Source organism: Phanerochaete carnosa (assembly GCF_000300595.1).
Source record: "Phanerochaete carnosa HHB-10118-sp unplaced genomic scaffold PHACAscaffold_5, whole genome shotgun sequence".
Taxonomy (NCBI): Eukaryota; Fungi; Basidiomycota; class Agaricomycetes; order Polyporales; family Phanerochaetaceae; genus Phanerochaete; species Phanerochaete carnosa.
Genome location: NW_006767632.1, coordinates 1,038,954 through 1,056,462, shown reverse-complemented (window position 1 = coordinate 1,056,462; position 17,509 = coordinate 1,038,954). Strand labels below are relative to the sequence as shown.

Genomic DNA, 17,509 nt, shown 5'->3' with positions numbered 1-17,509 from the left:
CTCGGAAGTGCAGAGCTTCGCTACTGCATCGCACTCGGCGACTGGTGGCGCGCTCTCCGACGCGAGCAGGAGCGCCTCTTGCAGGCCAGCGGGGCTGTCGTGCATCAGATTGGCGAGGGCGACGCGAGCGATGGGCGGGGCCCGAGGCAGAGTATCAATAGGGAGCACAGGCTCATCCAGGACGCAAGCCCGACGGCGCACCCGAGAGGGTATTTCGACTGCACAGTCGAGGTGCGCTTCTTTGCCTTCCACTTTCGCCTGTTCTGACGCCAGAGCAGGTCCTGCACGGCCACACGAACTCGCGGGAAGACGTCTACTCGCTCTACGTGACTGATTATACGCGCAATACCAAGGTCGCGGAGACGACCGCGGCCTGGTGCTCGCCCGAGCTCGCGCCGTACGTGCTCCGCGTCGAGATGTGGAACCGTGCGGCAACGCGCGGGGCGGAGCTGCAGGCAGGCAAATACGTCGAGATAACGAATATACGCATGCGTGAGAGCCGGAGCGGGTATTACGAAGGCGTATTCAAAGAGGCGTACAAGCTGCGCGAGATTGACGAGGACGAGCTCGAGGGCGAGCCACACCTCCAGGCGTTGCTGGAGTGAGTATTCCGGCGCCTCAGTTTTTGTTAGACGCTGACGCAACACGGGGAAGGCGCAAGAAGAAGTATACGGAAGAGGCGGAGGAGAAGGGTGCACACAGGTTCCCGGACCAGCTCATCTCAGAGGCGAAACTCGACAGCCACTTTTGTTGCACGGTCGAGGTGGATACCTGTTACCACTGCATTGCCCGTTATCTCTGCTCACACGTCGTCCCCAGGTCCTCCAGCTCAAGAAGAAAGACCCGGAGCACGCTCTACTCTGGGTGACAGACTACACCTCGCGGAACGACCTCGCGCCTCTCGCTGCGACAGCGGAGTGGTCGTACGGCGTCGGCGCGGAGCGCATCCTCAAGATCGCGCTCACAGACGCGCAGGTGCAGGTCGCCGCGAGCCTCGCGCCGGGTGACGTCGTCGCGATCCGGAACCTGCGCCTCAAGGCGCTCAGCCGCGGAAAGGACGTCGCGGGCATGCTCGGCGGTGCGGAGCGGCTTATCTTCAAGCTGAACACGCAGACGACGGGGAGCGAGGAGTGTCTAGCGCTACTTAGGTTCGTGGTCGCTTTTAGCAGAGGTGTATGTGAAAAGGCTAAGGAGATGGCAGTCGGAAGGAGGCTTGGGAGCGGCGCTCGAAGGATAGCAAGGCGGACGGAAAGACGAACGGGAAGGCCAACGGGAAGGCGAATGGGGTGCCAAACGGCAAAAGCTCTGTGCCTGCTGCGCGCAAGAAGCAGAATGGACCTCCGAAAGTGCCTATGCAGCGTCCCAAGAACGCCATCACCCTCCGTGAGCTGCGTAGGGTACACGATGGCTCTAAGTATGCAAAGTATCGCATCATCGCACGGATGGTAGGCTACTTCCCTGAACCGATTATCAAGTGGACTGTCCTACGGTGTACGCAGTGTCTTCAAGAGTACGCGATTACTGTCCTTTATGCTCCGATTTGCGTCGCTCACTGCGATACGCAGCATACCAGAATCCTTCCGCATCTGCACCCGCTGCGATAGCGACATGGCTGACACGCACGTCCGGCCGTTCTGGAAGTTCCTGTTCGAAATCGAGGACGAAGAGGGCGCACGCGAGCAGATCATCGGAACCGCGCCATCGGTGAGCAGCCCCGCCTTGTTCACCCTGTCACCAGTACACACTCGACTAACATCTTGTCGCTAGTCTTCGTTCCTCCCAGACTTCCTTGCAGACTTCCCACCAGTAGACTTCCAGGAGGATGACGACGCGCTGCGAAAGCTAACCGACCGGCTGCGCCCGCTCCTTGGCTCTGAACTCGTCGACAACTACAGCGCACTCCAGCAGAGCGCAGACCAGGACGGAAGCCTCGATCCATCCGACGCTCCGCTGCTCAACCTCGTCATCGGCGCGACCGAGGGAGACGATCCCTACCTGATGTTGTGTGAATGCTCCCCCCTTGGATAGACACGCCCAGCTATCTTTCGCACCTATGCGGCTTTGGGCAGAAGCACTGTAAGATTATCTGCAATCTGTAGAGTACTCTTAAATAATGCTAGAGCATTCCAGGACATCGTGGTGGTGCTAAAGCAAGAGGGTATGTAAGGTAGTAACGAGCGTGGGGTATCTGCCGTGAGCAACAGGTCCAGAATTTCATGCGGTGCTAGTGCTACAATTGCACATCCCGACGAGCAGAGTTCTCTACTGTGCGCCTAATCAGGAAGTTCATCGTAACAGGGTCGCGAGGCCCCGTGGCGGACGCATGGCCGAGGGATTCCGGAAGGCGAACTGAGATTTTCGTAGCTCCTCGTCAATGCGCCACATGCCTTTGACGAACGCCTCGCGATCGAGGCTGCCCGTGCCACCCGGATCGCACTCTTTCCTGTTCCCAGATAATCAGCGTCTGGATCTGTACATTACGGCACACCACACGCACCATATATCCCGCAGCTTTCCGCGTTCAAGCCTTGAGCACTTCCAGATTGTAACAACAACCTGCCCGTTCAGTCTCTCCTCCGGCCCAACCTCCTCGTCCACAGTCTCCTGCGCCCTGTTCTCCTGCGGGTTCGTAATCAAGTCCACCGACAGCCCTCTCCATCCTGCGGCTTGCCTCGATTTCCTTCCCATCGGCGGCGATAGGACAGCTGCTCTCCGCTGCGCAAGAATATTATTGTCGAAGACAATCTCGTAGCGGCGCTTGGCGGTAGGAGGGGCGGGCGCCGAGCGCAACACCTGGGGGCTCGTCGAGGGGATAACTAGTTTTGGCGGCGCAGACGGGCGGTAGCTCGAGACAGACGTCCTGGAAGTGGCCTGGCTGATGATGGAAGAACGGTCGGATGACGCTGAAGTAGAGTTCAGCGAGCTGCGGTTCGATGGTGGATGCGGCGGACGCGTGCGGGACGGAGGTGGTGGAGGTGCTGGCTTTGATGCTATAGGGCGGACGGCATACGGTACAGATATCATGGGTGTCGCTGGGGAAGACGTGCTCGAAGACGAGGGGCCCGGGGTAGGCCGTTTCGGCAGCTTTGGCGGCTCGGACGGCCGCCGGACGTATTCTGCCCAGTCAGTTGACACCGACGATACGCTCGGGCTGGTGATGGACGACGAAGAGACATTTTCGAATGATTCATCGAGGCTTGCGCTGTCCCTCTCACGGCAGTTCTCTGTCTCCCGGTCTTCTCGGTCGATTGGGTAGGTAGCCACAAAGTTCGACACCGAGCCAGGAGTCTGGAGGTCAGCCCCTCCGTCTGAAGAGAGGGACACAGAGTGAAATGACGAGATGGACGATGCAGGAGCATGTCCTGAGCCATTTCCCCTCGTAGGGATCGCAATACCCAACTTCTTCACTGGTGGATACTGGTCGACCGTGAGCGAGTCCAACTTCCTGCGGGAAGGAAGTGACGGAACAGGCAAGGGCATCGTAGGGACGTTCGGACTGCGAGCAGGGAGTGAGGAAGTGGAAGAGTTAGACGGGGAAATAGACTTCAGCGAACTGTAGGATGCTTTGCGGGGTGGTAGTGGCGGCTTCCGGGTTTCGGTTTGTGGAGGGGACGGGGATTCGAGCTGGATGCGAGGGGGAGATGTTTGCAGCGACTGGCGTACCATGGGATCAGAGACATGCTTAGCAGTGCCGTTCGATACTGGCTTGCTGCCTGTAAACGTTGGCTTCTGGCGCGGCGCGTAGGGTAAAGGTCCATCTTCTAGTACCCAGTCGTCTATCGACGAAGTTTTGCGACGCAAAGACGGTCCTATGGCTATGGGCGACGGCGATCTCGATATAGAGTTCCCGGGCGTTGTCGGCGTGGCTGGTGTTATTGGAAAGTATTTCTTGGATGTCGGCGAGACTGGAGTATCGAGCAAGCTGGGCGCAGACTTGCTAGCGCTGCCGTGCGTCGGTTTAGACGTCGACAACGCCTCAAAGGCACTGATCCTGGATTTTACGCCGAGTGGGACATCCTCCGACGACATCTGAGCGGCGGCGTGGGCGGGGTGCGCAGCGACGTTGTGATGAATGGATAGCACGAGAACCCCCAGACCCGTAAGAATATCGTTTAGGCGCTTATTTAATTGCACTTGCCTCGGTCCGGCTGCTTACCCTTCTCGACCATCTCTCTCAATACTCAATATTCAATATTCATGGCATCTTCAAACGACCAGGATCTGTATGCCGTAGCAGGTCAGGCTCGGTGCCTGTGCATCTATCTGTATCGCTCAGCTAATTGCCGTAGATTTCTGTCTCATACCCATGGGCACCGGGGAACCTTCCGTGGGTCGTGAACCCGCCTGAGTCTCGCACGACCGACGAATATTCTTGTGCATAGGTCGCTGAATACATAGCGGAATGCGCCCGCATTCTTCAGAAGTCAGGCTTAAAACATCAGGCCAGTCCTTTCCCACTGTTGATCACGAGAGTCGATGTTAATATGACCGTACATCAGATGCAGTAAGTGCCGTATAGTCTTGTGTGATATGTGAGGGGCTCTGCATACCTATCTATACTCTACGCAGCGGATACGGGACTAATCTCGGTGTGTTGACATGCCTCTTGCTGCTCGTTTAATTCGTGTTCAAAGCGCCGGGTTCGTCGCAACTTTGTAGAGGGCCCATGGTCAGAAGTAATGAAGGTCATCCATGACTGCCACACTGCAGTTCACGTGAAGGGTGCGCCTCGCATTGCGACCGACATCCGGATAGGCACACGCGTTGACAAGGACATTGAGCCTGGCACCGGCAACGAGGGCAAGCTGCAACGTGTGCAAGTGATCATTGCTAGGGATGAACAAGCATAGGCATAATGCCTCAAGTATGTGAAATTGGCTAGGGTGGATATGTTTGCAGATAGTGCAATATACAAGTATTGGTAGAAAACCAAAAATCATGTATACTTATGTAGTAGATTAGCCAAGGAACACAGGAACCTCAGGGCTCTGTTCCCTGTGTCTCCTTTCATCATCATCTGTCCACATTGAGGTTAAAACAGCACCAATTGACTTGCCGAGGGCAAATGCAAGTGGCACAGGAACTGCATTGCCAACTTGGCGCTGTTGCTGAGCAGAACAGTGAGTAGGGCATATAGATAACTAAGTATAAAGACATACATCCTCAAATGCATTCTCCTTGATGGAAAGAAACTTCTGTTGGTCTGGAAATCCTTGTGCCCGTGCAAACTCTCGAATGGTCAGCACACGTTTTTGCTATATTTGTTACACCATGAGCAATCTTTTTTGCAACCTTAGTAATGCAATGTAACACACTGTTGGATGAAGCAGGCGACCACCCTTTGCATTAGGATTGGCAGAGGTGAGTGCTGTCTGGAAGTGCCATTTGCCATTCACACGAGCATAGATAGCTGACAGTTGTGCATGAGTAATGATCAGTGAAGGGAACACAATCACAGCGCACTAAGGTATTCTGGTTTAGGCTTCCCAGAAATCTGTCCACCAGTGTACCATCGCTTGTTCTTAAGCTCATTGGGAAGGTCTGATTGTGCAACAAGTAAGGTAAGCAAGAGAATAGATTGGCAAAGAAAACATTGTACATACTTATGTGGTTTGCATTCTCCTTAAGTGGCACATTCACCACACTGTCAGTATACAGTCAATTCCCTCATGCTCTCACAGACAGAATAATACTACGCACCACTCTATAACACTCTCCTTGTAGCGTTTGGTATACTGGTATGACACACCCTCATCAGGATCAACACCCCTGCGCATCCATTTCTGGTAGCGGCTTAGTGGCTCTGAAGTGTATGGCTCAGGATTCACATAGCCGGCATATGGAGAACCATGTGTGCTCTCTGAAATGTAGAGTGCATCAAACCGGTGAATACCCTCAGCTTTGCGCTTGTTGATTTCATAGATATTGTCTGGGTCAGTGATGAGAGCTGGGTTGATCCTGAAAAATATCATATATGTATGATAAGCTGAGGAAAAGGGTCAACCAAGGTGAGGGACTCACCAGTCAAATTTGGGCTGCATAATGTCCAGGAACAAGCCATGAGCAAACCTAAAATACAGTAAAAACTTTCAAGAAATGATGAACATACCAAATCACTGATTGCATCCTCAACTGAAACCCTTAGATGTGGAGCAAACTGTAGCCATGCCTTCCGATTGACCACATCTTTGTCTTCAAATGGAATGATACGAACAGCAGGCCTAAGCAAGTTTCCTGTTACCAGTTTGATTTGCTGCACATCATCTGCTGTGCAGTGTGTTGGTATAGGAAAGCTTGGCAGAGGTAGTCCACGCTGTGCACCAAGGAAGATAACACGCAACCTTGATTGAGGGGCACCATATTGACCAGCTTGGAGAAGCTTGAAATGGACCTGATATCTGGAGAGTAATTGGTAATTAGAGGATGATAAGTGAGTTTGAGGACATGAGGATGTACCCAAGGCTGGTGAGAGTGCGAAGAATGAGCTTTACAACTCCCATCCGGACACCACCCTCCATCTTTCTACCAGGGCCTGACTGGGTTGCAGCCAAAGGATGGTACAAGATACCCTCAACATTCTCCAGCATGAAGAACTTTGGATGGTAGAACTCCACATAGGAGAGCATATTGCATACAAGGGTGTTCCTGCATATTCATGAGGTCAAACAGTGATAGTTTAGATGGGTAGAATCCCACCTGTAGTCATCCACGGTCTACAACCCAACCTCACAATTTCAGTCAAAAAGATAAAGCAGAATATTGCCTGACACACCCTACTATGGTTCATGCGAGAGAAACCTTGACATGGTGGTCCACCATATATGAAGTCAACCTCTCCTGGTCGGGGCATGGGCGGTAGCTCCTGTCCAAGCTCTTCTGATATCAGGGGCTCTGGGTCCTGGCCTTCATATGCTTCGATGGCGTGCCTCAGTGTTGTGTTCACCGAGCCGTGGTACACTTGTGCGTACGGATGATTTTCCCTGCCGCCATTTACTCAGTACCTATACAACACTCAATGAGGCAAGAGTGCCACTTACTCGTACGTCAAACACGCACTTGCACCAAGCTCGACCGCCCACATTGTCTTCACATAACCACTCTCGTCGAAGCCGGTCGACAAGCCACCTGCACCGGCGAAGAGCTCCAGCCCACGTAACGGAGAGTGACTATCCATGAGCTCCTGCTGCTCAGTGAGCTGCTCTTTCCGTAGCCCAACACACTTGTGGCATGTGCGGAATGACTTGCGCGAGAGGGGCTCAAACTCATTTGAGGAGCGGGGTTTGTCTGACTTCGCTTTGCAGTCGACATAGAAGTGATCGTCATGTGTGCACCAATTCTCAAGCTCGTCGTCGGACAGAGAAGAACGGTGCACAACGAACGCCTTCCCCTCGATGTAGCGCACATCGACGCCGTCAACATAAGTATCGCTGCGGAATAGGCGGCGCTAAGCATCATGAAAATCAGTATATGCCTTGGAACAAATATGAGCAGAGAAATTCACCTCGTCCGTCTCCCATAACCCAAATTCTGCCCTTGTCTCCGCACGCAGGATCAGATCACACCGCTGATAGACCCTGAGGTCGACCGAATGGTAGAGCTTTTCAAGATGGGTACTTCGGTGAACCTCTATAATCTGCGCGATGAGATAGACATCCGTCTTGTCCAGCTCTTGTCGTATGTATACGAAGTCGTCGACATGGTATGTCACGCCGCCGTGCACAAGGATACCATCGTGGATCGCCCATCCGTCGTCATCGCCTTGTAGAAGGCCTATCCCACATGAGATGCACGGCCGTCCTCGCTTGCATCTCTTACGAGCGCGTTCTTCTTCCTCGGACGTACGATCGAAGAAAATAGCATTATTGGCGTCCCAACATACCCTGACATTGATATTGTTAGACGGCTGGTAGATATTCAAGCTTGAGACGTACCCCGTGAAATACAGGTTATCTCTTTCTTCAATGAGCGGCTCGTCTTCCGTTGGGCCCAAGATTCGAAGGTTGACCTTTCCGTATATGGAGTCGAGGTGAATGCTGTTACACTCATCTAGCAAGAATAAGCCGAACGGGTGGGCTGTCTCCTTGAGAATAATCTCTGCGCCGTGTGAGTAATATTGTACGTGGGCCATCTGATAGCCGATGGTGTTGGGCTCCTCGTACATATAGCATATCTTCGCGAACCTAGCAGAAGAGTAAGGTCAATGCTGGTCGCCGTCAATGAACAGCAGGCACTGACCATTTTGACTCTGCCATCGGATTGCTACTCTGAATCCCGTTGTTCTGTGCGCGCGCCTTGTTGTCGTCTTCTCCAGGCTCGACCATGATCGTGTCACCAACATCGTATCGCACGCCGTCGATCATGACAGACTTGAAGTGATACGGCACTGTCCTGCTTTCTTGAACCCAGGCGATACTCTCCGGATCGCTCTTGTGGACAGGATGCCGCCGCTGTTCGCCATCTGTGAGCTTGACTCGCGCCCGGTTGTTGGTACCAACGATATCGAAGTCATTAAGGGGGTAGAGGTCTTTGCAGATCTCGTACACACGTGGCGTAACGACCGTTGCCTCGGGCTGCTCTTTCGGCGTGATAGACTTCTGGAGAGACGGCGAAGGTGAGCGTCCCGTCTCGACGGATGGTTCTCTTATCGTGGAGCCGGAAGCTTCAGGAGACACGCTGGGCGAGGGCTGACGCGGCGGCAGTACCAGATGTTGGACGGCCGGAGCCCTTAACAAACGAGCGCAGATACGAGAATGCCCCTCTTGACACTCGCGCTGCAGCTCGTTGAACGAATACTGCAGGTAGTTACGCTGCGGCAAAGTTAGCACATGTGTGTGTTTGGGTTTAGCCATACACGCACCACTGAGTCATCCCGGAGGTCTTCTTCTGTGATAGGCCGATCAGTATCGTCTTGTTCTTTGAGGTGGTCCACGAATTCTTCGTATGTGATCCCATGGTCGCCCAGAGCTGCAGTTATGAGCTCATAGAATATGCGTTCTTTGATGGAGAACTCGGTCCAGAACGGAGCGTACTGTGGAGACGGAGTGTCTAGTATGTACCAGGCATAGTCAGTTCTGATGTATACATTCCTGAAGAGTTTGAACAAGACGTCAGCGTGAGCATTGGCGCGGCAGGAGTCTGACTCACGGGTCGAGCTCAAAGACTGGCTTTTCGCACACAGCGTGTACACATATCTCTTTGATATTAGATATGCATATGCGCTGGAGCTGACGATCACCATCCGCACTTGCTTCCTCGCTAGAGTCATTGTCCGACCCCATGTAAGGCTCAACATAACCTGATGCGCCCAATGTTCGGTTCGTATCCAAGCACAAGTTTCGGTCGAAGTAAACCAGTGGCAGGTTGAAGGAAAAATCGTAGATGGAAAAATCCTTGAGCATGCGCATCGGCACGTCGTCTTTTTCCAGGTCTACAGCCTCAGGAGCGGTTTCTCCTTGCACAATCAAGTGTTCGTCCTCATCTTCTTCATCCTCTCGCGCGACATAGCATACATCTCCTGCCTCAGGAGTTGCCGAAGTGCGACTATCCGGAGGTCCGACAGGCTGATCCACGAAGATATTGGAGTCGTTCGTGGTCTCCGGCAGCTCATCTTCGTCACTGGTGACAACCGTTACGCGGCGCCGCTTGAACCTCCTGCTCAGAACGCTGCCAATCTTAGCTAGCTGCTTATGAGCGCAAATTTGACGTAAATACCGATGCACACGCTCCCCAATATATCCTGGCCATTTGTCTATATTGTCTTCCTCTGAATCCGGTCGCTGCTCAACGCTGACAAGACGTTGAATTTCACTTCAAAGATTCGGGTGAAGACGGACGAACCGATTGTGGAGTAGACCTCTCCCTACATCGCCCGCCGTGCGTAAATGTATAGGATTGCCGATGTAAAACCTTCCTTTGCCTTCACGCTCTTCGTTGCTGCTGGAGGCGCGTCTCACGCTGAATTCGCATTAATCAGACAGTAATAGCACAGTAGCCGCACCAAACGTACCGACTATGGAGCCGTCGCTTACCCACATAGCCAACAGCAAACGTACGGCCCTCCTGAGATGTTCGAGACGGCGGCGGTCTGCTCCTGGGTTCAGCTATTGCAATTGATCGAACGAACAGGCAGACGCACGGAGTCTTTCCTACAAAGTACCTTCCTTCGAGCGGTGTGTTCGCTTTGCGCTTGAGTCCTCGCACAGGCCCATGCTGCAAGCCCCTGGAAACGGCGAGCGACCAAAATTGAGCCAAAATTCGTGGGGAAATGACCGGAAACATACGCGGGGCGCGCGCCTACATATTCAAGGGCCTTGATTTCTTTTCTAGTCCGTGTGCCAGGCATAGAGGTAGTTGCTTTTGAAAGTCGCGTCGAAGGCAATATTGAGAATCCCGAACGCGCGGAACAAGACTGCCCATCCGCGTTTGTGACCTGTGACTGATGGCGGTAGTCACGTTACGCAGCTAAGCGCTGAGTCTCGGGGAAAATCGGCAGGCGGAAGAAAGTCAGGTGTAACTTACTGTCCGTAAGAAAGTCGGTAACTTACACTGGTAACTTACTTTTCTGACAGGCATACCAAAAGTGGCAGTGTAAGTTAGTGTAAGTTAGTCTCAATCAATGGGGTTTGGGATCCGATGGCATGATAGGGCATGTGCCGGCCTTCTAGGCGAATATTTCTGTGATTTTTTGGTGGAATTAATCTATTATCCGTGCGAACACAGGTGAAATTCTTGCCGGACATACATCCTCGCTTGCACTGCAGACAATATGTAAGCTGACATGGATTCTGTATTCACTATTCCACACGAGTCTATTGACTGTCTACCCTCACGAAGCGGCTCTCCAAGTAGCGGCCGACGGAGGCCGTATCGAGACTATCGAGTCAGCAAACATATGTTAGGAGACGAATGCCAACAGCTGAAATACTGTATAGCTGTGCTCCGCCAAGATATGAAGACCATCGAGAGGCCGCTCAGCGTGGCTCCGCTCTGAACGTATGGACTGCCAGCTAATTGATCTCACTGTATCGGACCGGACAGCCGTTCCCCCACGACAAGCGTGGCTCGCGACGCTGTGATCAATACTTGCGTCACTCGCGTGCAGCGAGATGCGGCGGTATCTTCCACTTCAGCGGTAATCATTGGATTGTAAGTTAGCAGTTGCAGATGTACCTCGACGGCATCTCATTTACTCGGATCATGAAGCGGACTACAGAGGAGATGAGCTCGACGCTCTCGATCGAGAGCTCTCCCGATGAGCCCGAGCTAAACCTCAGCTCTTCAGTACCAGTCTTGGAAGCACTGCTAACAGAAGAGGTACCGAAGCCATCTGAAGTAAGAAAAGACGTAGCGGCATTGTCGGGGGTGGCCTCGGGGTCATCGGACTCCTTTGATGTCCCGACGTCGTGGGTACTTACAACTGACCCTGTAACTTACACGCTTTTCTTACAATTCACTTACCGTAACTTACATATTAGACGCCTATGTAAGAAACGGGAACTTACACCCCTTACAGCCTCATGGCCGTTACTCCGGTAAGTTACACCAGCCGGTAGTTTCTTCCGCAACGCTAAAAATCGGTGAATTGAAAGAAAGTTGGAAAGTCCATGCATTGCAGATATACAAGGGTTGCACAGTAAATCGGTCCATGAAGTACATGATACAGGCCCACAGATCACATACCCATCTCCCCACTCCGCTCGAGCCATCTCAGCGCTTCGCGCGCCTTCTCGCGCACTTCGCTGTCCTCCTCAACACCCATCGAGAAAGCGGACGCCATCGGGCTCGCCGCAGCCAGCCCTCCACCGTAATCGCACATGTGCCGGAGCGTCGTGTCGATCCCGGCGTCGTGCAGCTCGCGGTAGCTGTGAGGGTTCGCGCGGATGAGCTCGCGCACGCACGCGACGGCCGGCCGGCGGACGTCCACTTTTGCGTCGATGAGGCATTGACGCAAGGAGATAAGTATGCGTGGGTGCGATAGGATGTCGCGTTGGTGCTTCGGGCTGTTCGCGAGATTCCCGAGGAGGAATGCGGCCTGTGGCAAGCGGAGTCACTGTTTGTGGAGGGCTGGCAGGTTGCGGTGAGACGTACCTGTCGCAGAACGTCGTCGTGCTCCGAATCTAAGCCCTGGCTCACAGTACTTAACAGAACACTAGGCCCAAGGCCTTCGAAGACCATCTCTATCCCCGCCTCGTTGTCCGCGATATTCCTCGCGACATGGAAGGCGTGCTCTTGGAAGTCTGGGCTTTCATGCGTTAAGAGCCGCTGCAGCGTCCTCCAGCCTAACGCTTCCATCACTTGCCGCTTGAGATCAGTATTACTCTTGTACAAGAGGTTCTTGAAAGTCCACAATGCGTTTAGTGCCAGCGCTTGCTCGGGAGTGTCCAGAAGCTTCACACAACGCTCTATGACACCTTGGCTTAGAAGAGTCTACGAGTCTTGTCAGCTATGGAACGCAGAGCATTGCACTTGTAGCTCACCTCCTTCATAGGAGAAAAGTCTGTAACAAGGTTACATATCACCGAGCTTGCTGCGTGCCTTACCCTCGGATCTTCGTCTTCCTTGCAGAACACCTGGTATACAGAGAGCCCGAGCCCAGAGTCGACAATGCTTGTTCGTAGGACTGAGACTGCACGGCTGAGGGAGCGAACGCACTGACACGCGGCATACCGCACAGCAGGGTGATGGTGCGCCAACGATATCTGGATATGGGGTATCATCCGCAGTGTGTCTGTCACCTCACTGCGGATGTCGTCCTCAAAGAGCGCAATGGCTGCAATGGCTGTGAGAGCTGCCTAGTGGCGTACGTCAGTAAGGGGTTGGGTAGCTGAGGCGAGAGCGCACCTCGCGGAGTCGTGCGATGCTTTCTGGTTCGTCTTCGTCCCAGCCTGGCGCAGGTTCGCTTGGAGTGATAGACCTGACGAGATTAGCTAGCTTGGTTAGAGAACCGCGGTCGAAGGCGAGCTGACAGAGGTCCTTGTCGTCGCACACGAGGTAATCTACATTCATATAAGCCTAGAGGATTAACCGAATATCTCGCACTGACACATGATATAGCAGGCCTTGGTCCGAGTGATCGGCTTCTCCATCTCAGAGGAGATCAAGCTGTTGACAACATGCGTGACTGTCATAGGAGACGAGTGGTCCATATGCAGATACTGAGGGCTGAATCCGGCTCGAATAATATTTGTCGCACTGGAAGAGAGGTTAGCTGATAATCCGCAAGAGATCAGCTTCCAGGCGCACCAAAGACAGGCTGCGACTTGCTGATCTATTACGCGGGATTTGCACATTGACAGTACTGTGGATAGTACAGCTGTGCTAATCGTAAGGCACCATATGTGCGTGACATGCATGAAACTTACGGGCCTGGTCTGGAGCTGTTCGCGCCAGCTTCATTGCCACAGCAGGGTTGTCTTTTGATAGTGCAGCAAGAGCGAATAATGCAGCTTCTTGAAGCTATGTCGATTATAAGCAATGGCCAGGGGGGCTTCGCAGATGACCTGCCTTGACATCTTTACGGTGCAGTAACAAGGAAAGCTGTCGAGCTGCCCATCCTCCAGACCGACTAGGAGATTTTTGGTTGTCTGCCTTCTCCCAGCCGCGCTTCCCCTTGACCTCCTTGTGCCGTTCCGAGAGAGGCAACCACTCGGACACCGATGTCCTGTACACCTGCAGCCGAAGGGAGTTTGCGAGGAGCTGCGCTATAGATGCGCACACCTGCGCCGACGAGTCGCACAGTAGGGGAAGGTACACATCCAAGGCATCGACCTGCGGGGCGGACCAGAGTTGGCATGAGAGTTACAAGGGACGTAACGAGAGAGGAGTACACAGTACTTGGAATAGAGTGTCCAGGGTATCTTTTGCATCGCCTTGCATGTCTGGCATGTGTGCTTGCAACCCCCACTCTGCGGGCCCGACAACATCGGCGAGCGCAACCGTCAGCACGCGCAGTCCTCGCGCGAGTGCGGCTTTAAGAACTGGTGGGTCGGAAGGGTGTAAGGTGGAAAGAGCGATGAGAAATGCTCGCGTAGCGTCAAGCTTGAGCAGTGTGCGTAGAGCATCCGAGGGACCTTGACTGCGAATTTAGTAGATCTCTACGAGTCTTGAAGCGCGCTGCGCACCATAGGAGAGCGAAGCGAGAACGTGTGCTGCCTCAATTCGTACGTTGTCTTGTGAGTTGTGAGACAGGTCCACGTATGTGTCTGGGTTGTGTATGCACTCTACAAGCCTATTTGCAATGCGTATACGGACGTTCGTAGAGTGCACAAGAGACTTACGTTCCTATGAATGCGTCATCCTGAGCCAAAGCTCTTTTCGCTGTTGGGTTCCCGATGATGGAGTTCTTCGCCTCCTTCAAGGCAGAGATCGTCAGAACAGAGACTGTCATGACCGGTGGCGAGGATGGTCGACGGAGGGTGTGGTCGGTGCTCTCAAGGCCGAGGACGGGCACCATCATTGAATTCCCCGCATTCGCAGCCGCAGACGCGCATTTTCACGTGAGGACACACAGCATATGAAGTCCGATCGCGAAAGAACAGTCCTCCTCTCCTTTATAACCCGACTGTCGCGACCGCCTCGTCCTAGTCTCTGTTCACACCATGGCCGCCGACGAAACGACGCGCAGTTTACGTTCCGCTACCTCTGGTTTCGATGCTCTTTTCTCCAACGACCTGGACAAGGCGCGAGAAACATTCAAAGCGGCCGACTCTCCTTTTCATGCACTCGGGGCCGGGGTGTGCGCATTCCTAGAGGCGGCTCTTGGCATGGAAGTGCGTCTTGCCAAGGATATCTTGCTTTGATACAACTCTCATTGCTGTTATGTTCAGTCGAATCTTTTGGCGGAAGCTACCAGATTGCTTTCCGACTCAGATGCCGGCGCGAGGAAGCAGCTCTCTGCTGCCAAGTCCTCCAAGTCTTCAACTCGCTTCCCCGCTGGTACAGAGTGGGAGTTGCTCATCTCTGATGCTGTCATTCTGCATGCCGTGACGCTCGCGTTGAGGTACGCATTGCGTGCATGCTAGCTGTACTCGGCTAACCTGCCGCTGGCAGTGAATCGTACATGGGATATCTCCAGTGTTTCTACGAATTGAACAAGTACGTGTCTTTCTCTACCATATGCTCGTATGCTCACCGGTAACTACGCAGAGCCCATTCGAAATTTACAAAGTACGTCCCTAAGCGAACTTGGGTCTCGGCTACCTCACAGCCTTCCGCAGACTGTACAAGACTGTATTTCCAAGCGGTCTCGACAATTACGCGACCCCTGCCACTTCCAAGGCGCCCTCGCCCTCTCCAAGCATACACTCCGAGTCGTCGACCACACGCACTACGCCGACGAAGCAGCGAACAGGTTTCTTCGGGCGATTCGGCGTCTCGACTCTGAGCCCTCATCAGCCTGCTAACCCCGTCAGCTCCACACCAGACGGCCCCGTAGAGGAGCTGATCATGTCCGGAACGGCGTTTGGTGAGTTCGCAACGCGCGTCATGTGAATTGAGCTGATAGGGCGCGTCATAGGCTACGGGTCAGTGCTTCTGAATTGTCGCGTGAATTGTGGCATTGACAATTCTTGGCAGACTATTCAATCTTGTATTCTCGCTGCTTCCGGCGACAATCAGGTTGGTAATCCCTTCTTCTGAAGCATACGAGATGTAACGGGGTTGTTCAGAGGTGTCGTGGGCTTCCTTGGCTTCAAGCATGACAGAAAGCTCGCCTTGCGTGCTCTCGCGGTGTCTGCAAACCAGACGGATGTGCACGCAGTCTTTGCTGGGTATGGTAACAGTTCCTTCGTCGCAGTTCACGACTTACGCTATTCTATCGTTGATTAGGCTGGTCCTTATGACATATTACGGCGTTGTCTTACTCTTTACCGGCTACCAAGCAGACGAGCAGCATATACTCAGGCAGTACGGGGCCATGGTCGACCAGTAAGGACGTCTCGCCATATTTTTGCAAGTCGAAACTTCATGTCTGGTAGCGTTGAGGCGCGATATCCTACCGGCTCTCTGTGGATCCTTAATAGGGTACGTCCACTATCGAATAATTTTAGGTAATTGCTAACTCTGCGCTTAGGCAAAGCTTTTGCGCATGTCGTACGACACGACCGGAGCGATCAAGGTGCTTCAGGAAGGTCTTAAGATGCCTCGCCCCGAGAGCTTCAATCAGGCCGACGGTCTAGTGAGTTACCACATACATTGCATGGCAACAAATCCTGACGCATATCCCAGCTGCTTTTTGAGCTAGCATGGTGCTTGCTTTCACAACGTCGCTATGATGAGGCGGCAGATATGTTCCTCAAAGTCACGGAGATCAACAGCTGGTGGGTAAAAATCACTTTCGAGTTTCGCTTACTTATTGAAACATGTCGACTTGTAGGAGTCACGCCACATACTTCTTTATCGCAGCCGGTTGTTACGTTTCCTTGAAGAACTACGAGAAGGCGCAGAAGCTCTTCGACGACGTCCCTGAGCTGCTCGAGAAGAAGAAGATTGGTGGGAAAGATTTGCCGACTGAGGTTTGGATCAAGAAGAAACGTGAGTATGCTCGACACTGCGACCGTCTATGGGCGATTGTGTACTCTTACTGACTTCGCGCCAGTGGCCTTCTACAAGGATAAGCAGAAGCGACTTACAGGCTCCGAGACAGACTGGGTCAAATGCATGAAGATAAGCCCTGCTGAAGAGCTTGGTATCTGTGAGTATATGCTGGCATACGCCCTGACTTGAATGCTAATTGCACCGTAGTCTGGAACAACTATGAGCGCATCATAACGGATGTCTGCGAGGAGCATGCCAGAGAATTGACGACCCTGACACCGTATCCGACCATCAGTAGCCCGTTTGTCGTGGCCGACACCACCCCGAAACTTGCCTCTAATCCTCCCGATCTCAGCACTGCCGATGAACTCGCGATTCGTTCGTTGATCCTCGGTATCGTTCATCGCAGGGCCGGCCATTATACTGCGTCTCGAGAATTTTTCCTTGACGCTCTCAGCTTGCAGAAGTCTATCAAAGTCAGTACCTGGATTCCCGGGGTGACCTCCTTCGAGATCGTAGTGCTGGACCTCAAGGAAGCGGAGGCTACCCTCGGTGCCGGCAGCAACGGCTCAGATAAGGTATTGCTCAGCGAGCAGGATAGGCAGGCGTGGCTTCAAGTGCTGAAGAAGGCTGGCGAGCGGCTAGACCAAGCGTTGGCGCTCTCCCCTCAGAGTATCGACATGTCTTCGCGCCTTGAGTCGAGGATTACCATGCTGCGAGACGAGATCGTGACAAAGCGTGAGATGGTAGAAAATGCATAACATACTAGACGCGAGACATCATGAACCACTGTATCATAATGCTTAATACTACATGACCGGTAGACTATCGTACATAAATTTTAGCACCATGGCTTATAGACATGACATTACTTTGCGGAGAATTTCCAAAAGGAGTGGTCTGCGCCGACTTCTACGAGTTGTCCCGAGTCGGGCGCCCGCCGAACAGGGCGCTGGCACCACTCGTGTCCTGAGGC

General features: G+C 53.3%; 4 protein-coding genes across 4 annotated transcripts; 1 reads left to right on the top strand and 3 right to left on the bottom strand.

The window, feature by feature from the left end:
• Nucleotides 1-2,065: 2,065 nt before the first annotated feature.
• PHACADRAFT_255764 (uncharacterized protein) lies at nucleotides 2,066-3,507 on the bottom strand. The gene is made up of 2 exons (XM_007395537.1): nucleotides 2,498-3,507; nucleotides 2,066-2,443 (listed from the first exon to the last, which is right to left on the bottom strand). Exons 1-2 carry the CDS (start codon nucleotides 3,478-3,480, stop codon nucleotides 2,287-2,289), a joined length of 1,140 nt encoding a protein of 379 aa, XP_007395599.1. The 5' UTR covers nucleotides 3,481-3,507; the 3' UTR covers nucleotides 2,066-2,286.
• Nucleotides 3,508-4,146: 639 nt separating this feature from the next.
• On the bottom strand, nucleotides 4,147-10,221 carry PHACADRAFT_184079 (uncharacterized protein). Its single transcript, XM_007395536.1, has 21 exons — nucleotides 10,157-10,221; nucleotides 10,007-10,100; nucleotides 9,838-9,954; nucleotides 9,145-9,786; nucleotides 8,858-9,086; nucleotides 8,236-8,807; nucleotides 7,932-8,180; nucleotides 7,816-7,880; nucleotides 7,502-7,770; nucleotides 7,038-7,444; nucleotides 6,773-6,980; nucleotides 6,697-6,713; nucleotides 6,457-6,645; nucleotides 6,110-6,398; nucleotides 6,022-6,035; nucleotides 5,701-5,958; nucleotides 5,604-5,644; nucleotides 5,464-5,541; nucleotides 5,316-5,410; nucleotides 5,160-5,255; nucleotides 4,147-5,108 (listed from the first exon to the last, which is right to left on the bottom strand). The coding sequence occupies exons 1-21, from the start codon at nucleotides 10,206-10,208 to the stop codon at nucleotides 4,959-4,961; spliced, it is 4,131 nt and encodes a 1,376-aa protein (XP_007395598.1). The 5' UTR covers nucleotides 10,209-10,221; the 3' UTR covers nucleotides 4,147-4,958.
• Nucleotides 10,222-11,601: 1,380 nt separating this feature from the next.
• PHACADRAFT_255760 (uncharacterized protein) lies at nucleotides 11,602-14,033 on the bottom strand. The gene is made up of 9 exons (XM_007395535.1): nucleotides 13,834-14,033; nucleotides 13,504-13,767; nucleotides 13,362-13,455; nucleotides 13,243-13,312; nucleotides 13,043-13,191; nucleotides 12,841-12,995; nucleotides 12,477-12,791; nucleotides 12,090-12,426; nucleotides 11,602-12,033 (listed from the first exon to the last, which is right to left on the bottom strand). The coding sequence occupies exons 3-9, from the start codon at nucleotides 13,393-13,395 to the stop codon at nucleotides 11,672-11,674; spliced, it is 1,422 nt and encodes a 473-aa protein (XP_007395597.1). The 5' UTR covers nucleotides 13,396-13,455; nucleotides 13,504-13,767; nucleotides 13,834-14,033; the 3' UTR covers nucleotides 11,602-11,671.
• Nucleotides 14,034-14,554: 521 nt separating this feature from the next.
• Nucleotides 14,555-17,417, top strand: PHACADRAFT_208778 (uncharacterized protein). Its single transcript, XM_007395534.1, has 15 exons — nucleotides 14,555-14,768; nucleotides 14,826-14,998; nucleotides 15,049-15,093; nucleotides 15,145-15,165; nucleotides 15,216-15,463; nucleotides 15,515-15,521; nucleotides 15,574-15,615; nucleotides 15,666-15,767; nucleotides 15,826-15,924; nucleotides 15,975-16,020; nucleotides 16,070-16,174; nucleotides 16,225-16,316; nucleotides 16,373-16,530; nucleotides 16,595-16,690; nucleotides 16,741-17,417. Exons 1-15 carry the CDS (start codon nucleotides 14,598-14,600, stop codon nucleotides 17,292-17,294), a joined length of 1,959 nt encoding a protein of 652 aa, XP_007395596.1. The 5' UTR covers nucleotides 14,555-14,597; the 3' UTR covers nucleotides 17,295-17,417.
• Nucleotides 17,418-17,509: the final 92 nt, after the last annotated feature.

What these genes read in the sequence shown, in the direction of transcription:
- PHACADRAFT_255764 (XM_007395537.1), bottom strand. Translation starts at nt 3,480, where the DNA reads ATGCCCTTGCCTGTTCCGTCACTTCCTTCCCGCAGGAAGTTGGACTCG. An exon ending in GGAAAGCTGCGGGATATATG is followed by an intron (nt 2,444 to 2,497) that starts GTGCGTGTGGTG and finishes ATCTGGGAACAG; the next exon opens with GAAAGAGTGCGATCCGGGTG.
- PHACADRAFT_184079 (XM_007395536.1), bottom strand. Translation starts at nt 10,208, where the DNA reads ATGGGCCTGTGCGAGGACTCAAGCGCAAAGCGAACACACCGCTCGAAG. An exon ending in GGTTATGGGAGACGGACGAG is followed by an intron (nt 7,445 to 7,501) that starts GTGAATTTCTCT and finishes CATGATGCTTAG; the next exon opens with CGCCGCCTATTCCGCAGCGA. An exon ending in AGTGCGTGTTTGACGTACGA is followed by an intron (nt 6,981 to 7,037) that starts GTAAGTGGCACT and finishes AAATGGCGGCAG; the next exon opens with GGAAAATCATCCGTACGCAC.
- PHACADRAFT_255760 (XM_007395535.1), bottom strand. Translation starts at nt 13,395, where the DNA reads ATGAAGCTGGCGCGAACAGCTCCAGACCAGGCCC. An exon ending in AACAGCTCCAGACCAGGCCC is followed by an intron (nt 13,313 to 13,361) that starts GTAAGTTTCATG and finishes CGATTAGCACAG; the next exon opens with CTGTACTATCCACAGTACTG. An exon ending in GCATCGCACGACTCCGCGAG is followed by an intron (nt 12,792 to 12,840) that starts GTGCGCTCTCGC and finishes GTACGCCACTAG; the next exon opens with GCAGCTCTCACAGCCATTGC.
- PHACADRAFT_208778 (XM_007395534.1), top strand. Translation starts at nt 14,598, where the DNA reads ATGGCCGCCGACGAAACGACGCGCAGTTTACGTTCCGCTACCTCTGGT. An exon ending in AGGCGGCTCTTGGCATGGAA is followed by an intron (nt 14,769 to 14,825) that starts GTGCGTCTTGCC and finishes TGTTATGTTCAG; the next exon opens with TCGAATCTTTTGGCGGAAGC. An exon ending in GCCGTGACGCTCGCGTTGAG is followed by an intron (nt 14,999 to 15,048) that starts GTACGCATTGCG and finishes TGCCGCTGGCAG; the next exon opens with TGAATCGTACATGGGATATC.